The sequence below is a fragment of the Amblyomma mixtum genome, chromosome 2, assembly GCF_055824585.1.
Source record: "Amblyomma mixtum isolate Tamu chromosome 2, ASM5582458v1, whole genome shotgun sequence".
Lineage (NCBI taxonomy): Eukaryota > Metazoa > Arthropoda > Arachnida > Ixodida > Ixodidae > Amblyomma > Amblyomma mixtum.
This window is the reverse complement of record NC_143013.1, coordinates 1876500-1901566: the sequence shown is the minus strand read 5'-3', so window position 1 is coordinate 1901566 and position 25067 is coordinate 1876500. Positions and strand designations below refer to the sequence as shown.

The following is a 25067-nucleotide window of genomic DNA, read 5'->3' as shown; positions in this document are numbered from 1 at the left end:
AATCAGAACTGTAAATTAAAACCATTTCAAATATCAGAGCTTCATGAGAAATGCTGAAAAAAATTTTGTTCAGAAAAAAATCAAACCGAAATAAGGAAAAAATTAATATTGTGCTTTGCATACATCCTGATGCATTATCCATTCATAGTGCTTCACCTGTGACGGAGAAGAATAATGTACACTGAAATGAAATTTGTCATACTGAAGCAATCAAATGAAGGAATGTAGGTATTAAAGGCAAAATGGCTTTTAGCCATGTAAACTTACATAACTGTCCTTGTTTGGAATGATTGACGGATTCAGAAAGCCAACCACAGAGCCAACAGACGTTTTCCAGTGCTTCTCATGTACGTCGCCAAAGAGGAAGATGCAGACAAAATTTTCACAGTCCTGCAGGTCTGTCAGCTTCCATATTGAGAATGGCTTTCCCTGCAGCCACAGAGTGTCCCAGTTATTCAAATTATATACACTCAAGGGCCAGCAAGTGCATGTGCCTTTTTCATAAAGCAATTGCCATCTAATTCAAATTTTAAATGTCCACTATCACATAATTCAAGTTAGGAGAATCACAGAACATGCTGCTAGCACTACTGGTTGTGGTAAATGCACTAGTAATAGTAAGATTACTCATACAATGCCCGCTCCTGAGCACAAGTGTAAACCACAGTTACAAGATAATTCGAGTAAATAAAAGTTTATGTTGGCGCAAATTTCAAATGCATCCTCTAAAGGACTATAGGCACCAAATTTTTGCTTGTGCGTTTTCTTTCAAACAATGCGTTAGACATTGGTATACATGGACCATCCCGTGGTAAGCGCATACAGCCGCTAAATAATTTACAATTAAATTTCATCTCGACGCTGTTTCGGTTTTGGTTTCATCAACCGAACAATGGCTATGATGAGTAATTGAACTTTAGATCATGTGAGGCATCAAAAACGGCAATACAACTGCTGACACGCTGTTTGTTGTAATTCTAGATCATAAAGCAGGCTGGTTTAACTGCTGTAGCAAGTTAAGACCACTATCAGCATTTATATTTCAGTTTTTCCGTGCCTCATGTGACCTAAAGTTGAACCAAAACAGCATGAGAGAAGAAATTCAATTATAAATTATTTAGTAGCCATAGGCGAATACCAAGCAGTGATCCATGTATTCTAATGTCTACCGCATGATATGAGAGAGAACACATGCAACTAAAATTATGTGTCTATTAATTCAAACTGCTATGTTAAGTTCGACCTATTTGATATGAAAGTCAGCAGTTAAGCTGTGCTAAATATATTTACAATTGGTTCTGATGATGCTAAGTCAATCATACGTTAGCACAGATGAAATTATAAAAAAGCTGTACAAATGGCCAAGAAAGGGCATGGAGTGCTCATGTAGAGTCTAAAATGACAGCAAGGACTTTTAGGTGCTGAAATTTGGAGGTTTCGCCGACAAAATCAGACTTAGGGGTCACACATACGTTTTTAGATGTCTTTGGTGGTGACTTGTTCACCAAAACACCTACAGTAACCCAGTCAATGTCTGTATTCTTCTGCTTAACAAAACTGGGAACCATGGACATCTTGACCATTTTTCTTCCAGTCATACGAGCTTCCATAACTGTTGATGATACAACGGGTCGTCTGGAAAAGTAAAAATCAACTGGGTATGCAAACAGCCAAAATGCAGTCTCGGATTGCTTGCTAAATTGAGTAGCTTTATGATACAATGGTACCTGATTTAAATAAAGACAGCACGGAGTATTTTAGAACCACTCAGTTTTCGAGCTTTAGTTATTTGAGCATAATAAACACTACCTTAGGTGTTGGAAATGAACGAACAAGGTACTGAAAACTTGTTGCTTCCAGCGATCCCTCACTGCACACTACAACGATCGGATTCATGCTCAACTCACGGCACAGCAGCAGGAAATATTCTGAAACAAACGTGCAGTTATGACTTCCAAACAACAAGAAGCACAAGCTTGCACTGCACAGCAGATCACAAACTTGCCAGCACATTCTAACTATGCATATGCTACTGTGGAAATGTCTAAAAAAGTGAACAGTAGGTTGAAAAATGCCATAAGTAAGTTGTTAAAGGTACTGAAAACTTACATTATACGTATACCAGAATAGGGGTCCCTCACGCCACTGCCATCAAGCTCGCCGAGTGGAAGGGTGCCTTTGGGCTTATTCCCTGAGGATTAAATGAAAGGTGAGAAGAATGATATACGCGGGCGGTAGACCGAAGGAGCGCCATCTTACATGAGTCAGCGGGTCGCCTCGATGAGAACTCGGACGACTTCCGGCGATCTTCCAGGTTTTTCTTAACGCTTTTGCCGAATTTACTCAAACTTGCCTCGGTTGGATACCGCTTCTCGTCGTCGGAGGAATCTGTGTCACCAGAATGTACGACACTCTTCTCCAATGAAGCCTTTGCCTCCAGCTTGGTTTCAACTTTAGCCGAAAATATATCTGCATCTAAGAGCTTTATGGGCGCTCGGGTGGGGACAGGGTTCTTAGAACTGCTTTCACTGCAGTTTAGTTTGCTCGAAGAAACGTTCCTTGTCACTGCTGTAGGTCTCTGAGATGGGTCCTCTTGACGAGCCGATCTCTGGCTTTCGAGTTGGCGTTGAAGTAGAGCCATCTTTTCTTGCATTTCACGCAGTTGCTTTTCGATGTCCGCAGTTGAAGCCGCGCAACTCGGCCCATCTTCGTTCTTCTTATCAGGGGAAGTCTGGTTGCTCTCAGTATTTGGGGGATTCTGATCATCCTCCCACCCGGTAAGCTCTTGCCCAAGCAGTTGATCGAGTGCATCGATGTCCAGCTCCTCTGTTGAGAGAGGGCATTCAGTGCAGAAAACATGGTGGTAGAACGCCGGCTAACGGAAATATTACAAAACTTACTTACCGTCCATGCTGCAGCAACGTCGTCAAAATTTGCACCAAGAAACAATCCTAGCAGTAACTATTTCTCGTCAAACCTACCCACGTTCTTTTACCACACCGCACGCTACACACAGCCCTCCGTTTTTACGCGCGCTTTTTGATAGGAGGTAGGGGCGTGGAAAACATAAACAAATATTGGCCGTTTCCGCCAACCTTCCGCAACAGTGAAGCCTGCAACTTGTTTCACTGCTGTCGCCACTTTGCTTTTGGCAGCAAAATATTTTATACGATACAGATCTGGTTACTCACTAAAATTGTTGCGCAACGATCATTACATTCATTACGTCCGCAACACTCACCAGGTGGCTTGGTTTCGAAAACATGGTTGTGTGTTGATGTGTGAGCATGAGCGTTTCAGAACGCGATAAAGTTTTTCCACGTAAACTGTGGCCAAACGCAATTTGACTCGCGCGTAGCAGCAACAGAGAAAAACTTCGTGATGTGATCTCGCTGCGGGCGCGTCGTGTAGGTTTGCCGCATGGTTCGCAAAAGCTAGCACGCGCGCATTTTTTAATTTCCTGCCTGCCCGTGAAAACTCCACGTAAGAGTTTGCTCAGCAAGTGGCAACAGCTTTCTATTACGACATTTTCGTCTTCGGCATGGTCTACCGGAGCAAACCGGCGGCCCCGCACAGTTGTGGAGTTACTTGTGTGGACACCAAATCGTACAGGATCGCGCTAGCATCGTGTGGCTGATCACGGCATCTGCTGTAAACAGTGCGATCGGACAGACCTCGTGTCTGAGTGTTACTGATTGTTGTGCACCTTCGATCTCCGTAACGGATAGATCAACGCCTCCCAATGGTGAGTAAACGCTTATCTGCAGATTCGTACCGTTTTTGTGCTCTCGCGGCGGAAAAGAGCTGGTGACCGCCCACGCTGGCGGCGACGACGACGATAAAGAGAACGCGTTTGGACCGGCCGCCACGCTCCACATCTTTTCTTCTTACGTCGGTGCACAGGATTTCGAGAAGAAAACGGAAGTCAAAGGCAAGAGCTGGCGCAGAGAACGGGAGGAGAGAGGTCGGCGGCAGCAAGCCCGGGCCTTGCAAGCTGATAAAGCCGATCAGCAATGTGCGCCTCTGTCGTCCGGCAATAATGTTCCGCACGGCGCCGGAGGCGATGTTAAACATGGTAGCGTAAGCCCTTCTCGCGCGCGTCTGCCAGCTTGGTCTCGTGGGCTGCGCCACCCGTCTTGATTCTTTTATTATGTGTTTGTTTTCTAGCTGGTGACTTCGCACCTGGTGACAGTTCAGGTGACAAGGTATCGCCAAAACGTGCAGACAGTCTACCCCCTGAAGATACATCGGAAGAAGTGGCTATCAGCTCGGTGGCAGTAAGGATCTTGTTTGTGAATGTGAAGGGCTGTGCTGTTTGCTGGCCTTTCTTGGACATTTTTTTGCAACCTAGTGTTTTCTTGTATCTCTTTCTGTAAACTAATATCATATAGCCTGTCTGTTTTACATTGTGGCGACAGATATGCCATGTAACTTCAGGAGGCTGATATCTGTTTTGCTGCAGTTTTCCTTGCCATGCAAGGCATTCAAGGGATGACCTCATTACAGCGAATGACATACGCATGCATTGGTGTAGGGTCATACAGTGCACATATGCCAGTCACTTCGTCCCACTTTGCTCAGAAAAGTGCAAATGCTGGTCAGTTCGCTGGCAGTTAGTGCGGTTTTCTTACTTTATGTACTTTCATATTTGTCTTAGGAGAATGCTGCTGCTGCCGAAGAAACAGAAAAGGTAAGTCAATTGAGTTTTGATAATGTATGGCTTTCTTTTGCTAATCAATTTTTTTAACTCGTCCTCCAGGCTATGTTTGATGCGTACGTGACAGAACTTCAGGAAAGACTAAGTTTGAAATTGGAACTTCGGAACAAGAATTTAGCGGCGTCTGGTAAGGCTGTAATTCCTTCCCATTGCATGAACACATTGGGTTCTGTTGCCCTGGTCCTTATCTATTACTGTGTGATTTATTGGTGTTTAGCGTCCCAAAGCGACTCGGGCTATGAGGAACGCCATAGTGAAGGGCTCCAGAAATTTTGACAACCTGGGGTTCTTTAACGTGCACTGACATCGCACAGTACACGGGCCTCTAGAATTTTGGCTCCATCGAAATTCAGCCGCCGCAGCCGGGATCGAACCCGTGTCTTTCGGCCCAGCAGCCGAGTGCCGTAACCACTAAGCCACCGCAGCGGGTTTTATCCATTACTGTAATGCCTTCCACTGTGCACGTAATAATGCGTAGCAATTCGATTCCTGTAGCGGTTTGCTTATTCTAGTCTACATAGTGTTCACTGACGTCGAAGCGGCTGCCACTTTTGGGACCAGAAAGCATAGCGAAATTCTGGGCGCTTGCTAATCTATTTTTTGCCAGATGTTTCTTGCGTTCAGTGTGGAAGCTAACCACTGTACCGAAAGATGGTGCACATGACTTCACATGCAAGCTATCTGTAGATTTCTAAGTGAGGTGCATTGCTTGCATGCGAAATGATGGGTGTAAAAATGCTTGAGGTGTTTTGAGAATGGAGCTTTTACGGAGTGGGTGCAATGTGCCCACACATGGAGTGTGTCATCACTACCATTATCATCAGGTCAGCTGTGTTCACTGCATGTTGAATGTCTCTCCCAACACTCTCCAACGAACCCTATCATGCGTCAGCTGCACCCGCCGTATCCCTGCAAATTTCCTAATCTCATTTGCCTGCTTTACTCCCTGTCACCCCCCTGTTGCCCCTCTGCTCCGTCTACCTTCTCTTAGAATCCACTTAGTGACCGTAAAGCAGCTTTTCTACAGTCTTTATCTAGATTGACGTCAGGTGACCGTTTTGCAAAGGAGTACATGCAGATGGTTTATGTGAATGCTCTGAAGTGGCATCACATTGGTACAGAGCAAACGTTCATGGTTTGTCATTTTAAGCAGCACAGAAAGCTTTTATTTACCTTGCCAGACAGGTGGTAGACACTGACAGACATCTTTTTCCACTCACAGCTGTTTCAGCCGGCACCAGGCATTAGCTCTTCTAATAGCTAGTACATCATGTTATATTAGAATGGCCAATGGCACATACAGCAAACCCTGTTGAACACAAAACTTCTGAAAAAAAAAAAGAATGATCCTGTACTAATCATGCCCTCACGTGGTCCTTACGTTGTAAATTTTAGGCAACCGTCCAGAAGAAGCATTCTTCAGCAAGCTTGACTCAAATCTGCGGAAAAACACTGCATTTGTGAAGAAATTGGTGAGCGCGTTCTTTTGCTTTGCTTCAAGCAGATGCTCATGAAATGTCTTGCTTGTGTCCAGAAAACAATCTCAGAAGCTCAGCGGGACTCTCTTCTGAAGGACATGGCTGGCCTAAACCTTACCAAGTACATAAGTGAAGTGGTATGTTAATTTGGTCTGTTTCTTAGATAAGTGAAACTAGTGTGCCTGTAACAAGCTCACCCATTTTATTTTGCTCACAGGCGGCAGCCATAGTGGAAGCCAAACTCAAGGTAAGTGAGTACCTCTGAGGAGGAGGATGATGCACTCTTTAATGATCACAGGAGATGTTAGCCTGGTAGAGGGGGTTAACCTCTCATTAGTCATTCTGTGAAAGCCAGAAAAGTAAAAATTATGTGGCTGATAGAATTGTGCTGTTCATGAACTTCCTGAAGGCTAAACTTATTCTACATATGTGCTTTACTGAGCGGGCAGTCACTTTTTTTTTTTTTTTTGATAATATTTAAGCCAATAAATGTTTGAGAATTTGGAGTGCATTGATTTAAATACTGTGAAGAGCTCTGTGCAAATCAAGGAGGTCCACAATTTGCTAGTGGGTAATTGTTAACGAGGTGAAAGCCTAACAGCAAAGCTGGTTTGTACTGTTACCTACTGTGTGCAAGTTCTAAATGTAGCATCACGACAGCTTTAAAACTATTATCCTTTTCTTTGGCTGTGTGAGTGGATGTAGTGTTGTCAGGATTTATTTGGCCAAGCTTTTATTCCCAGCATCTCGTATCCTTGCTTGGGAGCATCTAGGTTACAGTTCTCAATTTTCTTAGCCACGGGTGGAACCCCAGCGGCTTTCAAAAGATGCTGAAGAACCCCATGTGTCTTGGGTTTCGTCCGTTCCTGCCTAACATGCATAAAAAAAAGAATATGCAGATGCACAGGCTTTCAGAAAACACCGATAGTATTCAATTAATGACTGGCTGTGGGTAAAGGAAAGGTTGTGATTGGGGCATGCATGGATTGAGATGCTTGGGGAATCCATTTTGAAAACCCTTGATCTAGGGCACTGCTTTTAATGGTTCATGGCGGTTTGCCTTTTTATTCCTTCCAGATGTCTGACATCCAGACTGCCGTGGTTGTGTGCTCATCCTTGCACCAGCGCTATGCAGAGTTTTCAACTCAGCTCCTTGAGAACTGGCTCAAGGCACTCCCATTGAAAAAGGACGACAAGGTTAGTTCCTGCAAACTGCACACCCTCTCTGTGCACTTAAAGCTGGCTGACCAGTGTGCCAAGCCCTTTGTAAACAGTCCCTACTGGATAGCAGTAAGTTATCTGGTGGAGCTTTACTTGGCTTTATCTGGCAGACCCAGGAGGGAGAGGATGACGGAAAAAAATGGGTTTGGGTTTTGTTACTATGTAAGCTGTTACTAGCAGTGTTTTTCTGGTGCACCTTGAGTTATGTGCAGCTTTTATTTTTTTTCTTTTCTTTTTTTTACAAGTTATAATCTGCTACCTTGTTGATGGTTTCCGGGGCCCCGCTAAGCTGTCATAAAAGCTTTGTGCATGGAAACCCAGAATGGCTCTGGGAAATAAATCTAATGAGTGGCAATACAAGTGCACAGTGATCTTCCATCTTTTTCTTACTTGCTGTCTATGCTTATGGACATGTTTACCGTGTGCGCTGAAATATATTTCTAAAAAATAGTTCTTGAAATGAGCACAGCATTAGGCTCGTTACTTCCCCCCCCCCCCCTCTCCATGGGGAGAGATAGCAGACCACTCAAAATAAAGGAACAGAATGTTTTCTGATAATGGTGTGCCGGTATCAGGATTTGTTCTCACTGCACGTCACTACAAGTTGCGGCATGTTGCAGCAACTCATCATGTTGGTGCCATAAAAAAACTCCACAAAAACGTCCATTCCTTTTTTAATGTTGGATGTCTCAGTTTTTTTCTACTGTAATGTCACAGGTAACACCACTGGCTGCTTTGGATATGTGAAAAATCCAAATGGTCTGATTGAACGTTTTTGTTATGAAAAAAAAAATGCACCTAAGCATGCATTAAACATAGGGATTGGAATCTACAGGCCATTGCCTCCTTTGCTTATGGTCAAATGGATGATAAATGAAGTCTGTAGTGTCCTTTCAATTCAGCACCACATTGTAAATCACCCTTTCTTAAGTTCCTAAAAAGTCATCGTTTCATGCCCATAACGTTAAAATCTCAATGATTTGAAATGAAGGGGTCCTTAAATTTGTTTGAATTATGTGTAGCTTAAATTGACAAGAGGCTTTTCCAGTACCTCCTATGTCGATGGGAGCAAAACGTCGGTTTGAATAAACCAGCAGGTCGCTTTAATGAGAGTGCACTTTATTTGTGCAGAAGCACCATTCTTTCAGATCTGTGTTAGCAAGTGCTACATTCAACATGCTGATGCTATGCTGTAAATAGGCTGTTATTATTTGTTCATGATGGGTTGTGTTACTCCAGTTTTCACAATTTCAATTAATTACATGTACAGTGTGTGCTTCCTGATGTGAACTGGTATTGCGTTCTTTGATGAAAACACAGTTGGATATGGAGCACTGATGTTGTCAAGTTTGTTTCCTTATTTTACGCGAGGAAAAAAAGTTCTTGACTGCAGTGGGTGGGGTCTGTCACTAAATTATACAGACATATGTGAATGAATGAACACCTGTAACTATACTAATGTGACATCAGGGTGGTATCAGAAACTTGTGGGATAGCACCTTAATTTGCTGAGCTCTTCATTTATATATATTTGCGCTCGGTGTCAATAATTAATTTTCATAATGCACCTTCTCAGTGTGAACCAGTCCATATGCTGGAGGCATTTTTGATTACTGATTTCTTAATTTTTGTTAAGAAATGTTGATAACAAGCCTGGCTTTCTTTTACATAGTAATTGATTAGTGCTTGCAAAAAGAACACTAGTCATTCGTTTGTTTCTGGCTCGAAAGACGCGGGTTCGATCCCGGCCGCGGCGGCTGAATTTCTGTGGAGGAGAAATTCGAGGCCCGTGTACTGTGCGATGTCAGTGCACGTTAAAGAACCCCAGGTGGTCGAAATTTCCAGAGCCCTTAACTACAGTGTCCCTCATAGCCTGAGTCGCTTTGGGACGTTAAACCCCATAAACGAACCAACCAATCATTCGTTTGTTTAGGTGGCTATGTGCAACGCAGAGTTTCGAGGAGTATGCAGTGCAGATTTCATGTTTCAGCAAGTTTGGTGGCATCAGTGCTTTTTCTCTGCCTTTCGTCTTTATGTAAGACTGTGTGCCTGGCTAAATAACTGCTTATTTATTGCTTCTTTCAGGCTACCAACCTCAGCAAGATCAGGGTGGACTTAAGATTCTTTGCTGAGGTCAGTTTCGATCTTCTACTCTCAGGGAAGTTTTTGTAGCCCCATATGATGAGAATTTCTTTACCCTTAATTTTTTTTAATAGAACAGAGGCATGGGTTTGATAGCCACAAACTAAAATTGGGAGGAAGCTTCAAAAACATGAATGAAGAAAAGGAATGCAGTGAGCTGATGAGAGATGGCGCTGTGGAATCAACTGCTGTGTTTTTTTTTTATTCAGCATTGTTGCATGTGATGTGCATTTTGATGAGCTCTGATTGAAACAAACAGTTACCTGACCCGAATGTGCTATGAAATAAAACTCGTTGCAAAATGTCATTTCTGTACAAAATTTGAGCGCGAACAATTCAGTGGTTCAGCTGCGAGAGTCACTCCAGGAGGGGCTTTGAGTGACACAAGTCTGCACTCCTTACTTGTATTATGTTCATATCTTGCTGCCTTTGTATTTACCTTGAGCTGTATCTAAAGATTGACGCAATCTTTTGCCGCGTCCTTTCACAGTTGCTAGTGTGCGGAGTGTTCACCCAAAAGGAGGGTCTGCCAGTGTTAAGAAACCTGCTGACATTCCTGACAACGAGCGACCGCGAGGAGCACAACAATTTGAACATCTTGATCAGCTTCTGCAAGCACTGTGGCGAGGACTTTGCGGGTTTGGTCCCTCGCAAGATCCGCATCCTCGCCCAGAAGTACATCCGTGACGTACCAATGAGTGATGTGAGTGGGCATCGTTTTTTATGACAAAAGTGTGAAGCTATATGGGGGGGTGGGAAACAGGCTATGTATTGTGAGATGGCGCTGGTTAAATAAGCATTGATTGCAGGATTGTTAATTACCTGCATAGTCTTCTGTGGCATAAAGAAAGCATTTATGCTGGTGTTACTTAGTGTCCTGAAAGAGGAGTGGTAATTGGACACCTGTTAATGAATTTGAATGAGGGTCGACCGCGGTGGCTCAGCGGTTATGGTGCTCGGCTGCTGACCCAAAAGACGCGGGTTCGATCCCGGCCGCGGCGGCTAGAATTTCTTTGGAGGAGAAATTCTAGAGGCCCGTGTACTGTGCGATGTCATTGCACGTTAAAGAACCCCAGGTGGTCGAAATTTCCGGAGCCCTCCACTACGGCGTCTCTCATAGCCTTAGTCGCTTTGGGACGTTAAACCCCATAAACCAAACCAAACCATTTTCAGAGTCTCTAGAAAAGTGAATCCATCCTCACTTAAGCCAACAAGCCATTCTTCTTGGAGTTCATGTGCGTTTTGGGGAATTTGGAGGAGATCTTTGGAATCATGTCTGACAGGCTGTTTTTTTTTTTTGTGTGTGGAAGTGTAGGGGCCGGTTTTTCTGTCTGCAGGTGTAATTGTCAGGCACATACTTTTTCCATTCTCGGGCTTAAACATTTCAGTAAATGGAGATGATACAAGCTCTGTCAAATACAAAAGAGCCTGCATTCTCAGGCCATGATTAGCAGCTTACCAGTATTCCTAAAGCAGGGAGCGTGCAACAGTTGTGTCTTGCGGCGTGCTGCATGATTGGGGTGGCTGGCGAATGCCGCGAGACAGTGGCGAACTTAGAAACCGAAGCTACGTGGCCAGGCCATTTGTTAGTCTAGTGATAGAGGCCCTCTAACCGTTGTCGCACCTTCCGTTACGCGCATGCCATAGGCGAACGGACAGTGATGCACCATGCAATAGGCAGGTACGATCGCTTACACTGACGGTGGCACCTTGACTTCGCATTCATTTTTGAGCCCCATGCGAAATTTGGCAAGTGGGCTTTTCTGCATGTGACATTTGACCGAAACGAGGTGACGGAGCCCATGCTACAAGAGTTCTGAAGATGACCGGATGTGTCATGAGTGAGGCCCATAGTTTCCCTAGATTCCCTAAAGAATCACGAATTTTTGCATTTTTTTTTTGTGGAAATGTGGGTTAGCAGTCACAGTTTCTCTCTCTTTTGATGCTATAATTGTTATGGACATCAGTAGGAATGACAGTGAGGTGGAAAAATGACCATTTCACCGTATTTTCACATATATTTAATTTGTGTATACGTTGGTGGAACAAGTTAAGCTCAGAGGGGAAGGACGGCTTAGAAGTGCTCAAGATTATAGGTCAGCATTTCAGCTGAAGGGTTATTCCTTGTAGGGGTCATTGTTAACTTGTAGCTTTTACCCCTGCGGATGCTTGCATGATTTGTGGCTTGTGGCATGAAATACGAAATGTTTGGTCCTAGACATTGCAAAGTGAGCCCCTCTCTGGGGCACTGGCGTTTGCATTAGAGTCATACATCTCACTTTCTCTGACGCACATTGCCTCATGTGTTTTGGCTGACATGCAAGGGTAAGCTTGACGTTTGCATATTGTAATCTTTGTGTTGCATTTGTGTTACCTCTGTCGCCTTCCTGACCATTCATAAACCTACTTCTTTGGCGCAGAGGGTACTCTGTGAAAAAGGCAATGTTGCTCCATTGTGACGAACTGATTCCTTGCGTGTAGTTATTAGCTGTGCCAGCACTCCACAAAGCATTGCTCATCAGCCACTCTTGCAAAATTGCAAAACGTAGAACTTGATGCAAATCGCTCAGTCCCTTTTGATCTGTGCAGTTTTTGACTCCGGACAAGCAGAAGAGTCTGCTGAGCATCCTGCGAGAGTATTACCGCTCGCTCTGCCGGCACCTGCTGCGTGACCACCAGAACCTGCGGGGCCTGGAAGCGCACAATCGCCGTGTGCTTCAGACCAAGGGCGAGCTCAGCGGGGAGCAGAAGGAGAAGTGCGAGGCTGCTCACTTGGCCTTCCAGAAACTGCTCGCTGGGACCCAACAGTTTGCGGTGGGTGTGGCAGGGTTCCTGCCTTTGGTGTTGTTGTGCTTGCTGTGATTCTGAGCAGAAGATCAACGCTGCTCTTGCTTGCTGTTTAGCATTTAAGGGGGGACACTGGTCTTTGACACCAAAAAATGACCAAAAAATCGATTTTCAAAAAATGACATTTCTGGAATCTACAGCTATTATTTTCCAACTGTACCAACATTTTCCTTCAAGAAATCACCATTTTGATCATAATATTAAATTCAGATCAACATGTGGGCTGAATTTATGCAGGAGCAGACAATTTAATGGCATTAAAATTTTGGACATCTGGCTCTCTTAGTGTGTCAATATCTCAATATCTAGGTGAGATAAAGATGTCATATTCTTTGCTAAGAAAAGCTGAAGGCACAGTGTGTGCAATAATTGAAGCAGGTTTGTTCAGTCGCACTTCAAAGATTTATAATTTCGCAAAGTTTATCGATGCATTACATTCACACCTTGAATACTGATATTCCAAGTGCTGTAAAATTACTAATGAGGACAAAATAAAAAAATAATTTTGATTATTGCACTCTTTACTCACCATACTATGTAGCCATGGATTAAAAATGATTTTATACTGAGCGCTTTTTTTTGCACCGGGGTACTAATGAACGAGAAATTAAAATTAATTATCTTGAGAACCGACTAATTTATGAGAAAGGTAATTTTATTGTTAAAATCAGTATAAAAAACTGAGCAAGGTGGTGCAGTTTCATTAGGATTGGACTAAAGATAAGGAAAATAGGTCTAGGGCCAGTGTCCCCCCTTAATGGCCTCTACAGAAACTGATGAGACAATATTCCTCTTTGCTGTTAGGCATGCTGTAATTCTCCACAGAAACTTGCCGGACAGCGAGAGTTTCTCCCTGCTGTTGAACGTCCCATGTTTCTTCACTCATAAGACAGTGTCCTCCCTTACTGTTAAGCATGCTGTGACTTGCAGAAACTTGTAAGACAGCATTCTTGCTTACTCTTAAAGATGCTGTGATGCTGTGCAGGACATTGATGGCAGCATTGTAGGTGGCATCAGTACACTGCTAGGAGTGTATTCCAAATTTGTAGCTAATTAGAGGTCTCCTTCTGATAACGTCTGCAGAGGTCTCCTGATATGTGTGCAGAAGCCTTGCTATAACAAAATTCTGTTGTGCAGCTGATAAAGCAAGCAAGTTAGGCATCAAATTGATGAAGATTTTATAATGAGCTAGCGCTTTTTGTTTTAGAAAAAAGTGTAAATGAGCATACCGTGTAGCAGTGCATCTGTAGTGGTCTCACTTTTTCTTTTGCGTTAGAAAGTTGTGCATTGCATACAGATTCTCCTCTTTCTTGTTGCTAGCAGTGATAGAGTTGCTGGACACTTGCACGTCCTCATTTTGCACCATTAGCTGTTTCATGCGTTTCCTAGGTGTACTTATTTTATGCACTGAAAGATTCTTTTCTTCAGGATGTGTTAGACGAAGATGTTCCTGACTTGCCACTCGAAGGTAGGCGCAGTTTCTTTGTGCTCTGTTGCTTAATTATTTTTTCAGGTCATGGGAAAGTAACAACTTCTAACTTGATGTTTTTTCTAGAAATCACCACTCTGGACAATGATGCTGCCACACTTGACATCCATAATCGGTTCAAGGGAGGGGAGGTAAGCACCTGCTTAAACCAGGGCTTCTTGTTTCTTGGCTGCCATTACACCATGAGCATGGACCAAGGCCTTTATTTAAAATAACACCATGCTCAGTCCTTGTCCTTTGAAGCAGTAACCAACCGGCAACACGGAAGACTGCAGGCTGTTTGTTTTTCATGGTGATATGTGACCATCTTTTCTTTTCTTTGGAATTAAGAGCTAATTTCCGATAATTTGAGCTTGAAGTTAACCGCCGATTTGTGAAAACTGTGCATATTTCAAATTGAAGGGTGCCATTTTAATAGACCTGCTGTTACCGGGGCCACTGTGTCAGTTCAGATAAACAGACGTTCAAATTAAACGAGTTCAGATTCACGAGAGTCAATTACTTCGATTATGGTGGCATGGATATTTGTGCAGAGGAGCAGTACCATTAAAAAGGTTTTTATAAATGTTCAAAATGTTCAAATCAGCTGGTCACCTTCAGTATAGAACCTTTCCTGATTGTTGCAGCCCTGAGCTGTGCTTTGAAATGCTCAGTATGCTTGAAGCTACCAGTTGGCAAGCCTCACTCTTCAGTCACTAAGACATGGACGTCCTTTTTGTTTCAGCTCGATGGAAGCACTTCATTGTGGGAGGATGAGGAGACGCGGAGCTTTTACGAGAATCTTCCCGACCTCAAGGCATTTATACCTGGGGTAAGCAGCTATGCCACAGCATTGCAAGCAGGTGGGATAAAAGCTTGCGCGCTGTAATTATTAGTATTTAGAAATGTGCTATGTTCTCTGTTGCCCTGTGTTGTAGTTTTTCTGGGTCAGTAGCGCTTTTAAGCCTTGCCTGACATTTGCCGTAACCTTATTATGACCTCTCGGTGTGTAGTTTTCAGTGCATTAAAGGGACACTGAGGAGAGCACTATTAATATTTTTTTTATAGTAAAATCCGATAGTTCGGCATGTCATGGCTTTGTTGCCACTTGGCCGGCAGCGAAAGATGCATTTATTTCTAAGAAATTTGGATTTGAAGTTGAAAAAGTTTTTGCCACCGCTCTGATTCAAACTTGGGATTCACCTATGACGACACAGGACTAAGTGACGTGAAACATGACGTGCGCATGACGTACCGCAGACTCCGTGATTTCTGGCCGCCAGCAGTGCGGCCAGCAGCAGCCGAAAAGAAGGCTACCGCCGGCCACACGTTCAAGGCATCTATCGGCTATTGCGGCCGTCGCTACAGTCGCTTCGATTACGTTTGCACTGGCGTTTTGCCAGCGTTACGATGGATCTCGTTCTCGAAGTCGTCAACGAAGTTCTCGCAAATAGACACCTTTAGCTTACCGTGTACCTTGTTACCACTAGCGGAATACCGGGAGCCCGCCTACCGCCGGAAAACAGGCGCTGATTGGTCCCGATGCTTCAGGCGCGTGCCTAGCTGCCGGGCACGTGGCGCCATCTGGCGACGTCAAGGAGATTTGTGCATGCATTGGCTGCGCCTCAGGGATTTGTGACTTCTCGGGTCCTAGAGTTGCTAGAACCATTGGTCCTAGCAACACTGCTTTCTCCTATGACGTCATCACGCTTGTACTTGCGAGTTCGGCCTGTGGCGGCGATACCTGTATTTTGGTTCTTGCTCTTTTCTACGTTACGGGAGCTTTGTTGTCAGTATGAGTGGCATTTTTGTAATCAGGAGCTGGTATTCTGTCGATACAAGCCAACTTCAATTTCTCCTCAGTGTCCCTTTAACCTGTGCTGGGAAAACTAACGAAACCAATTCATACATTGTGATCAATCTGCTTCTGGTTTTCTTGTTTGCATGGCAGATCTTGTTCAAGGACAGTGTGCAGGCCACCAACACAGTGCCATCCATGGAGGATCCTGTTGATCTGTCTTTGGAAGAAGGTGAGCCTCGTGCAGAAGTGCAGTATTTTTATGCATCGCAAATTGTGTGCACCATTTTCATGAAAATGTTGGAGCGGAGTTGAAGTTGTACAGATTTATACTTGAAGAGGTGGGGATGCCTAATTTTTTGTTGCATGCTTTTTTCTTTTCAGTAACGCGCAAGACATTCATAAATGTGGATCACCGTGTGCAATTTGCGTGTGCCTGTTGAATAATGATTTATGACTCAATTTTTTTTGTCCAAGTGTAATTTTGGTTTTGGCTTTAGCAGCTAGGTGGTTGTTGTGAAGTCACTAGATTTGACAGGCCACATTGGCTAAATGGCTAGGGCACTTGACTCAGGAGACCAAGGTTTGGCCACATAGGCCACATTTTGACAGAGGTGAAAGGCAAGTATGCCTGAGTGTTGTGCAATGTCTGTGCACGTTATAAAAAACCTTAGCTGGTTTAAATAAGTCTGTAGCTCTCCACTACGCCGCCTCTCATAGCCAACATAGAGCTTTGGGACGTTAAGCCCCACTGACCATACCATACCACAAGTAGATTTGAGATTACTTAAGGCTAAGAAAACTGCAGTATAAATATACATAGCTGTGTGTTCAATCACTGTCATTCCGTCTTCCAGGGCGGGCCAGTGTTAGAGGCAGAGCAAATTAAGGTAACCGAGCAATGATTGTGTTCCAATCTTTGTATGCCTTGTGCAGCCTCAAATGTACTTGCAGTGTCGCACTGAATGATTGGCTGCTGAAACCAAAACATGCGACTACATAGGAGAAAATTGAGTTATAAATTATTTACTTGCCATAGGAAAATTCTACATGATGTCTTGTGCATTATTAAAAAAAAAAACCACAAAAATTTCTTGCCATTAAGTTTTGAATGAAGTAAACTAACACAGAAGCACGTGAAGGAGAAAGTAATTCTTGTATGCGCTCTTGTGGTTTATGCAAGTGCATGACCTTTAAAGAGCCTTTGGCAGTAGTGTACAATATCACAATATCAGTAGCAAACTGCTTCTGATGTCCTGTGTATCTCCAAAACAGGATTGGTACTCCTTCCAATACCTACTACTGTGCATAAGATTAGGCCCAACACCATTTCTATACTTGCTGCTTGGACGGAGTCATAGACCGAATATTTTTATTGAGGCTACATATACTGTGTTGTTTGAAGGATATAGAATTTTTTCAGAGGTAAAGCAAGACATGCTGGGCTCACAGAACAAGGTCATTTATTCATTGTACTGCTTTCAGAGTTCTTGGTTGTCTTTTTTTTTTGTTAGAACATTCATTTAAATGCTGTATTACAGTGTTTTGGTATGTTTCTAGTTCAATTTTATTTTTTCTGTTGTGCACAGATTTACAGAAATTGGAAATGGAAGGTGCCCTCGAGATCGAAGAAGAGAGAGAGAGTGCTCGGTTGGACGACGGTTCCAAATTGGAGGAAAAGGACTTAACCGAGACCCTGCTGCAAGAAATTGAAGGTTAGCCGAGAACTTTTGGTTATCGTATTGTTCGTCCTGAAATGATGCCATCAAAGGATGCTGTTCCGAAAAGTAGATTATGGCTGGTTGCTGACTGTTGAAAAACTTTGGTCACTGGGTTTGGAAGGCGAGGTAATGAATAGACAGCTTACCACGTTCCCTTGTCACAGTTTTTACTAGTTGCCTTGCTTGTGTGTCTGTTCTGATTCACTGCAAGCTCCTGAGTGCACTGTCACTCATGTGCCATTGACTGCAAACTGCAGCTCCTGATGAAGAGCCTGCAGCCGGGACTGGCCCTGGCACTGCCAACAAGCTTCTCTTGGATGGCTTTCTAAACTCCTTACTTCACTGCGTCAGCCGGGAGATGGTTGACCAGGTAAGCTTCTCTGGGTTCTTTGCCTTTTTTTTCTGGGGATCTCAGTTGTGGCCGTGTCTGTTAACTGCCTGTACATGGAGTCATTCAAGATCTTGTCTCTCTAGCTGTAGTACATTAGAGTCATTCAAGATTTTGTCTCTCTAGCTGTTGTAGTATATATAGAGTCATTCAAGATTTTGTCTCTCTAGCTGTTGTAGTATATATAGAGTCGTTCAAGATCTTGTCTCTCTAGCTGTAGTATATATAGAGGCATTCAATATCTTGTCTCTCTGGTAGTATATATAGAGTCATTCAATATCTTGTCTCTCTAGCTGTAGTATATATAGAGGCATTCAAGACATTGTCTCTCTAGCTGTAGTATATATGCAGAGGCATTCAAGATCTTGTCTCTCTAGCTCTATCCAGCCCTATCCAATTTTCATTCTGAGTAGAAATTGATTGGCTCTTTCTGACTATGTTGAGGTCTGTTCGGCAGCAAAAAATGCACTTATTGCTGAGAAAATTGTGTTCAAAAAGGGAACATATTTTTTCTCACTACTGTCTTCAAATTTGGGTTGTCGATGATGCTGAGAACGTCTCCGTGATTGTCACTTGAAAGTGAATGGCGATGCGGCCTATCCTAGAGATTCTTATTAACAGCAGCAACAACAACGACAAAAATGAATTGACAGCACTGCAGCCTTGCTTTAGTGGTATTTTCTAGAAAGACAAGTTTTCAGGGAAGGTCTTTTAGTAAGTGAGCATCCTGAAGAGGGTCATCTTGAGGAGCTTCACTTGAGTAAGCTTGAAACACTTCATGTGACAAAGTCGAACTGCTTATTTAGCACATTACAGATTTCAATCACAGATGGGCCTAGGTGTAGAAGTTATAACGAGTGTGCCAGTTAGACTAGAGAGTTATGATTATTAAGTGTTGCGGTTTAAACCCATAACAATTAACAGTCACATCCACCTCATACCACTTTGTGTTTAGCGCATTGTCGCTTCAGCTATTGCTGCACTATTAACTCCGAAGAGCGGCACTGCTACAGCACTGTGTGCTACTGCCAATGATGTCAAACATAATGCTGCTAAGTTTTTTCTCCTAGTCAAGTACCACTAAGTTATAAATCATAAAAATTTCCTATTTGCATAAATGCTCAGTGATAAGGCACACCAGAAGTGTTTTTGTGTTTGCATCACATGTTAAATGCAAGAAACATACATCTATTTGCAGGGGAACTTGAGTTTTTAATGTTTGGTGGATCATGTTGATTTCACATTTGGACATTTTGCAAGCTTCTACAAGTGGTTCTTGCACAAAATTACATGTGCTTGCATAAATGGCTGGGCAGTGTTATGTGGCCCTTGTTGCCTGAACAGATCAGGAATCTTTGTTTGGATTCTAGATTGAAAGGTGCTTTGTCAAGCTGTCTGTATTTTTTGTTTTCTACTCTTTTTTTTTCAGGCGGCAGAGCAGTTTTGCATGAACCTCAACACCAAGCCCAATCGCAATAAGCTTATCAAAGCTCTTTTCCTTGTGCCTAGAACAAGGTATGCTTCTTCTTGTATTATTTCATTTTTACAGTGCTAGTTGCATGACAGTGTTGGGCATGTTTTTGCATTGTTGGGAATCTGCACAGATACAGAGCACAGGTGCATAACTGAACTGTTGTGCTGCTGCTGCATGTTCTACTGTGCAGTAAGCACAGTATGCTTCTTCTTGTATTATTTCATTTTTACAGTGCTAGTTGCATGACAGTGTTGGACATGTTTTTGCATATTGTTGGGAATCTGCATAGATACAGAGCACAGGTGCACAACTGTTGTGCTGCTGCTGCATGTTCTGCTGTGCAGTAAGCACAGTATGCTTCTTCTTGTATTATTTCATTTTTACAGTGCTAGTTGCATGACAGTGTTGGACATGTTTTTGCATTGTTGGGAATCTGCATAGATACAGAGCACAGGTGCACAACTGTTGTGCTGCTGCTGCATGTTCTGCTGTGCAGTAAGCACAGTATGCTTCTTCTTGTATTATTTCATTTTTACAGTGCTAGTTGCATGACAGTGTTGGACATGTTTTTGCATTGTTGGGAATCTGCATAGATACAGAGCACAGGTGCACAACTGTTGTGCTGCTGCTGCATGTTCTGCTGTGCAGTACGCACAGTATGCTTCTTCTTGTATTATTTCATTTTTACAGTGCTAGTTGCATGACAGTGTTGGACATGTTTTTGCATTGTTGGGAATCTGCATAGATACAGAGCACAGGTGCACAACTGTTGTGCTGCTGCTGCATGTTCTGCTGTGCAGTAAGCACAGTATGCTTCTTCTTGTATTATTTCATTTTTACAGTGCTAGTTGCATGACAGTGTTGGACATGTTTTTGCATTGTTGGGAATCTGCACAGATACAGAGCACAGGTGCACAACTGTTGTGCTGCTGCTGCATGCTCTGCTGTGCAGTAAGCACAGGTGCTCCTCCTGCACAGGTGCTATTCCCTGATTTAGTGCCATGACAACACGCTCTACAATACCTCTTGGCTTGCTATGTCTTGCCACTTGGCCTGTGAATGTGCCACTCAGATCAGTCAAGTCTGATTGGTCTGCTGAATGATTTCAATGTGGACGTTGTCAAGCAGAAAAAAATACCACCGTACGAGGGGGTACCCAAAAGAAACCGGACTAAATTTTTTGGTCGGCAAAGCTTCTGTGGTACCGCGTTTTGCCACTAGGAGCGCAGAGAACGAACATTCCAGAGTCAGTAAGCCGAGTGCCGTCGTCGAAGGAGGTCAGACTAGTTTAGGCAGAGCTTTAGAGTGACGACTGTTTTGTGTGAATGTCGTTTTTGCAATGGCTGATTTTCGAGAACAGAGTGCGCCGGTGAAATTCTGATTTTCGCTCGGAAAAAGTTGAATGGAAACTCTTGAAATATTAAGAAAGACGTACAAGGACAATGCTATGGGGACAACTAAAGTGTTCCCGAATCGAATCCTGAATCAAAGCAACAATCATGCCAATGGAAAACTTCAAATTCACCTCGCCTCAAGAAAGCTCGTCAGGTGAAACCAAACCTCAAAACAATGCTGATTTGTTTTTTCGACGTGAGAGGAGTCGTCCATTGAGAATTTGTTCCGCAGGGTCAGACAGTTAGCCAGGCTTTCTACTTGGATGTTTTGAAAAGATTGGGCAACAGTGTGCGGTGGAAGCGGCCAGATTTGTGGCGGTCGGGTAACTGGTTTTTCCATCATGGCAATGCCCCTGCTCACACAGCCCTGTCTCTACGACAATTTTGGACCAAAAATGGCATGACCCCTATTCCTCAACCCTCATACTCTCCCGACCTTGCTCCGTGCTACTTTCTTTGTTTCCTAGAATGAAAAAATTGGTGAATGGGAAGCGTTTCGCTGATGTTGCTGAGGTGAAGAAAAAAACGACGGAGGCACTGTCAAGCATCACAAAAGATGAATTTAAAAAATGTTTTGAAAAATGGAATGAAAGATTCGACAAGCGTATCATTGCAAGTGGGGAATACTTTGAAGTATATTGAAGGTCTGTGCTTAAAATGTGAACAAATAAGTTCAAACAAAAATAAGTCCGGTTTCTTTTGGGTACCCCCTCGTATGTGTATTTATGTGACTGTGCAAGAATTACTATTCTTGGACACAGATCCCTTTTAACCCCCCCACAACCACTAGCCCCAGTATACAGCTAGCAATGAAGTCTGCTGCATCTTTGATAGTTGCCTCACAACTTTTGTCACTTTGTTGTCAGCCTGGTTCAGTGCATTCATTAGTCACTATCCCTGACTGACATGTGTCTGTTAGTTAGGGCTTTTCTGCGCACACATTTCTTGAGAGTTGTCTGTATCAGGGGTGATTAATACAGTGGTTTGCGTGAGTAGGTTGGGCATCAATCCATGTAGCATTTTTTTTTATGCTTTTTCATGTGTGCGTTTGTACCAGTCGGGGGCAACAGTTGTGCTCAAAGCATGCTTTACAGCTTTTTGCTGAAAGCTTGGTGGAAGCTTTCTCTGAAATCCAGTCACTTCTTTCTGATGAAAAGTGAGCTTTTGTTGTAGCTGTGAGGGTAGAGAAAGGAGGAAGAACAGGGGGAACCAGCCCTCATCTTTTGTGTCTCTTGCTTGCAATCCAGGCTGGACTTGCTGCCTTTCTATGCTCGATTTGTGGCTACGCTCGCACCGTGCATGCCAGATGTGGCCACAGACCTGGTCAGCATGCTCAAGCAGGACTTCAAGTTTCACGTGAGTACTGCTGAGGATTGGGATTGGAAAATTGTGGGGCTGGTGCCCGGAAGTTCTGAAAGCAAGAACTTCACTGAGCTGGAGCAACTGCTACCGTGAAACTCGTAGTCCATTCATTTCAGGGGTCATCAGACGTGGTAATAAAATCATCATCATTATCAGCCTGACTACACCTACTGCAGGGCAAAGGCCTCTCCCATGTCTCTCCAATTAACCCTGTCCTTTGCCAGTTGCAACCACTGTATCCCCACAAACTTCTTAATCTCATCCGCCCACCTAACTTTCTGCCGCCCCCTGCTACGTTTGCCTTCTCTTGGAATCCACTCCGTTACCCTTAATGACCAGCGGTTATCTTGCCTTCACATTACATGCCCTGCCCAAGCCCATTAGAATATGTTCCAAGTAATCATGTTGAAACCTGTGATGTTTATTAAAACCTGGCTGCTTTAGTTCACTGCTTTGGGCAGTTGAAGCCGCACAGAAGCTTTCATTTGAAAAGCAGCAACAATATCAGTTTCCATATGTGGCCTAGCTACTTTATGAAGATGACACTGGTTTACCAGGTGCTCTTAAGGGCTTAAGCAATTTGCTTACACAGAATGTCTGTAGTTGATGCTACACATGGGAGAGGCCTTTTCCTGCAATGGGAGTAGTCAGGCTGATGATGATGATGATGACGAGGCTGGCCTTTGTCATGCGGTGGATGTGCCTTAGCTTATGAGGACAAAGAAGGGTTAATATGGTGCCCTTTGAGACATGTGAGGTTGTGGTCTTTTTTTTTTTTTAGTAATCTGATTTCCTTGGTTAGATTACTTCCTAATGTGGTTGCTGTTCACTCATTTTTATGTACCTTCGTAAGGGGAGGGGAGGGGGGGAGGGGGCATTGTTTTTATTTGCCTGTCTTTTTTTTTGCAAGTAATCAAGCGCACTTTTTTTGTATGCTTATTCATTAGCTCAAGAAGAAAGACCAGATCAACATCGAGTCCAAAGTGAAGACAATGAGATTCATAGGTAAGAAATGGTGTCTGTGAAAAGTTACGCTGACGCAGATTTTTTTTCTTTCATGCGTGTTTATACTAATGCTATTTTCTTTTTTTCTTTAGGAGAGCTTGTGAAGTTCAACATTTTTCCCAAGTCAGATGCACTGCAGTGTCTGAAGGCGAGTTTAACAACATACTTTTTACCAGAAAAAAATTTGTAGTGATGTAGAATTAGAGCACGCTTTACTTGGCATAGTGCCACAAAAGTTTTATCACAGGAAGTGTGTAGTCTAAAGTTGGTAGCTTCCAATTTGAAAAATCTGAGACCATTTATTTTCTGATGAAAAGGTATTCTTCATCATGTTTGGCTTAGGATAATTATGTTTCATGATTTTTTAATGCAGAATCTTCTGTTGGACTTCAGCCATCATTACATTGAGATGGCGTGCAACCTACTGGAGACCTGCGGTCGTTTCCTATTTCGATCGCCCGATTCACATCAGAGGACAAAAGTTTATCTGGTGAGTCTCATGACGCAGCTTATAATCGTATCATGTGGTCTCCCTGTACGGATGTGACTGCATTGGTTTCATCTTTTTGGCTGGCTCACTTCATAATATGGGCATGATTTTGCCACATTTGGGAAGTAAAGCATAGCTTAAGCATAGATTGCTGTTGCAGCATGGCAGTACTATTGCAAGCAGTCGAGATAAACATGTGGGAAAGTCCCCAGAATGTCAGTGTACTTTGTGCTTGCTTAGTTAGTTATACCATAGGACTGCTATTGCTGCTGGCACTCAGTATGCCAAGCTGGGAGCTTTCAAGTTTTCAGGATTTATTTTTAAACTGTCTGGTAGCATTTTTGTGTATCTGATGTTTATTTTTATTTATTTTTTCCATGGGGGCTGCACACATGGGTCTATCTACAGTGCAATGTTTGCAACTTGTGTAGAGCTTAGCTTGTATTGCAGAACCATGGCACTGATTACTAGTTTGGGCACTGTTATTTGCAGCCACTGTTGTATAGGTATAGATAAATGAACCATTGATTAATTAAACAGCTCTTTTCTTATTGACAAACCCGTGAAGTGTCGCATATTTTGTAAAGAAAGTACAGATTGATTGTTATTTTGTGCGAATTCTGCAGTTTTGCTGGCAGTTGAATCCATCTTCTAAATGTTTGGTTTCGTCTCTTCTTCTTTCTCCATATTTCAGGAGCAAATGATGCGAAAGAAAGCTGTTCAGGCATTGGACAGCCGATACATAACCATGATTGAGAACGCTTTCTACTACTGCAACCCTCCTGAAGCACCCATGGTAGGCAGGAGTTACTGATTACTTAGTTGTGACCTTTTCAGTTGACTAACTGTGACCTGTACAAGTAGTAAAATTTTAAAAATAGAAGCGAAACATACTATTTCCAGTTTGCAGGCACTCCAGCTGACCAATTTAAATAAACCTAGTATCTGCCCAGACTTCAAATGCATGCCATACATTAAAATGTGCTTTAAAATGGTGCCATACATTACTGCAGTGTAGTGTGAGTGACACATACTCATTTTGGTCGGCCGCCGCGGTGGCTCAGTGGTTATGGTGCTCGGCTGCTGACCCGAAAGACGCGGGTTCGATCCCGGCCGCGGCGGCTGGAATTTCTTTGGAGGAGAAATTCTAGAGTCCCGTGTACTGTGTGATGTCCGTGCACGTTAAAGAACCCCAGGTGGTCGAAATTTCCGGAGCCCTTCACTATGGCATCCCTCATAGTCTGAGTTGCTTTGGGACGTTAAACCCCCGTGGACCAAACGAAACCATCATTTTGAGCTGCCGTTAGTGCGGTTTATGCTGATTGTGATGACACTAATTGTTTTCCCAGTTCTGGAGCATTTTTAAACCTTACGAGACCAAAAATGGCCTTCCTTCTTTGTTTCGCAGTCTGTCCGTGTTGTGCGGCCCCCATTACATGAATACATTCGCAAGCTGCTCTACAAGGACCTCACCAAGAGCAACACAGAAAAGGTATTACTCTCACTCAATGCTGCCAATGGGCTATCGGTGGATCAGCATTGAAAAATAGAACCTGCAGCTT

The 25067-nt window shown here is 43.3% G+C and overlaps 2 protein-coding genes across 6 annotated transcripts in view; one reads left to right on the top strand and one right to left on the bottom strand.

Annotated features, from left to right (window-relative positions):
- The window catches only part of LOC149358215 (regulator of nonsense transcripts 2-like), a 107790-nt gene that overhangs the window by 63047 nt on the left and 19676 nt on the right, over positions 1 to 25067 (top strand). For 4 of the 5 annotated variants that reach the window (XM_089570266.1, XM_089570267.1, XM_089570268.1 and 1 more), the window contains 24 exons: positions 3904 to 4075; positions 4168 to 4277; positions 4658 to 4690; positions 4760 to 4844; positions 6113 to 6189; positions 6252 to 6332; positions 6413 to 6442; positions 7273 to 7392; positions 9502 to 9549; positions 10049 to 10261; positions 12148 to 12372; positions 13834 to 13873; positions 13961 to 14025; positions 14619 to 14705; positions 15825 to 15903; positions 17261 to 17386; positions 17650 to 17762; positions 19210 to 19295; positions 21896 to 22004; positions 22958 to 23015; positions 23108 to 23163; positions 23389 to 23505; positions 24200 to 24301; positions 24914 to 24997. In XM_089570266.1, coding sequence (XP_089426392.1) covers positions 3904 to 4075; positions 4168 to 4277; positions 4658 to 4690; positions 4760 to 4844; positions 6113 to 6189; positions 6252 to 6332; positions 6413 to 6442; positions 7273 to 7392; positions 9502 to 9549; positions 10049 to 10261; positions 12148 to 12372; positions 13834 to 13873; positions 13961 to 14025; positions 14619 to 14705; positions 15825 to 15903; positions 17261 to 17386; positions 17650 to 17762; positions 19210 to 19295; positions 21896 to 22004; positions 22958 to 23015; positions 23108 to 23163; positions 23389 to 23505; positions 24200 to 24301; positions 24914 to 24997 — 2316 coding nt within the window. Of the gene's footprint in view, positions 1 to 2837; positions 3746 to 3903; positions 4076 to 4167; positions 4278 to 4657; positions 4691 to 4759; positions 4845 to 6112; positions 6190 to 6251; positions 6333 to 6412; positions 6443 to 7272; positions 7393 to 9501; positions 9550 to 10048; positions 10262 to 12147; positions 12373 to 13833; positions 13874 to 13960; positions 14026 to 14618; positions 14706 to 15824; positions 15904 to 17260; positions 17387 to 17649; positions 17763 to 19209; positions 19296 to 21895; positions 22005 to 22957; positions 23016 to 23107; positions 23164 to 23388; positions 23506 to 24199; positions 24302 to 24913; positions 24998 to 25067 lie in introns of those variants that run through there. The other variant, XM_089570270.1, reaches the window with a different exon arrangement.
- LOC149358216 (protein MCM10 homolog) lies at positions 3 to 4057 on the bottom strand. Its single transcript, XM_089570249.1, has 6 exons — positions 2905 to 4057; positions 2260 to 2826; positions 2110 to 2191; positions 1473 to 1635; positions 268 to 429; positions 3 to 8 (listed from the first exon to the last, which is right to left on the bottom strand). The coding sequence occupies exons 1-6, from the start codon at positions 2909 to 2911 to the stop codon at positions 3 to 5; spliced, it is 987 nt and encodes a 328-aa protein (XP_089426375.1). The 5' UTR covers positions 2912 to 4057.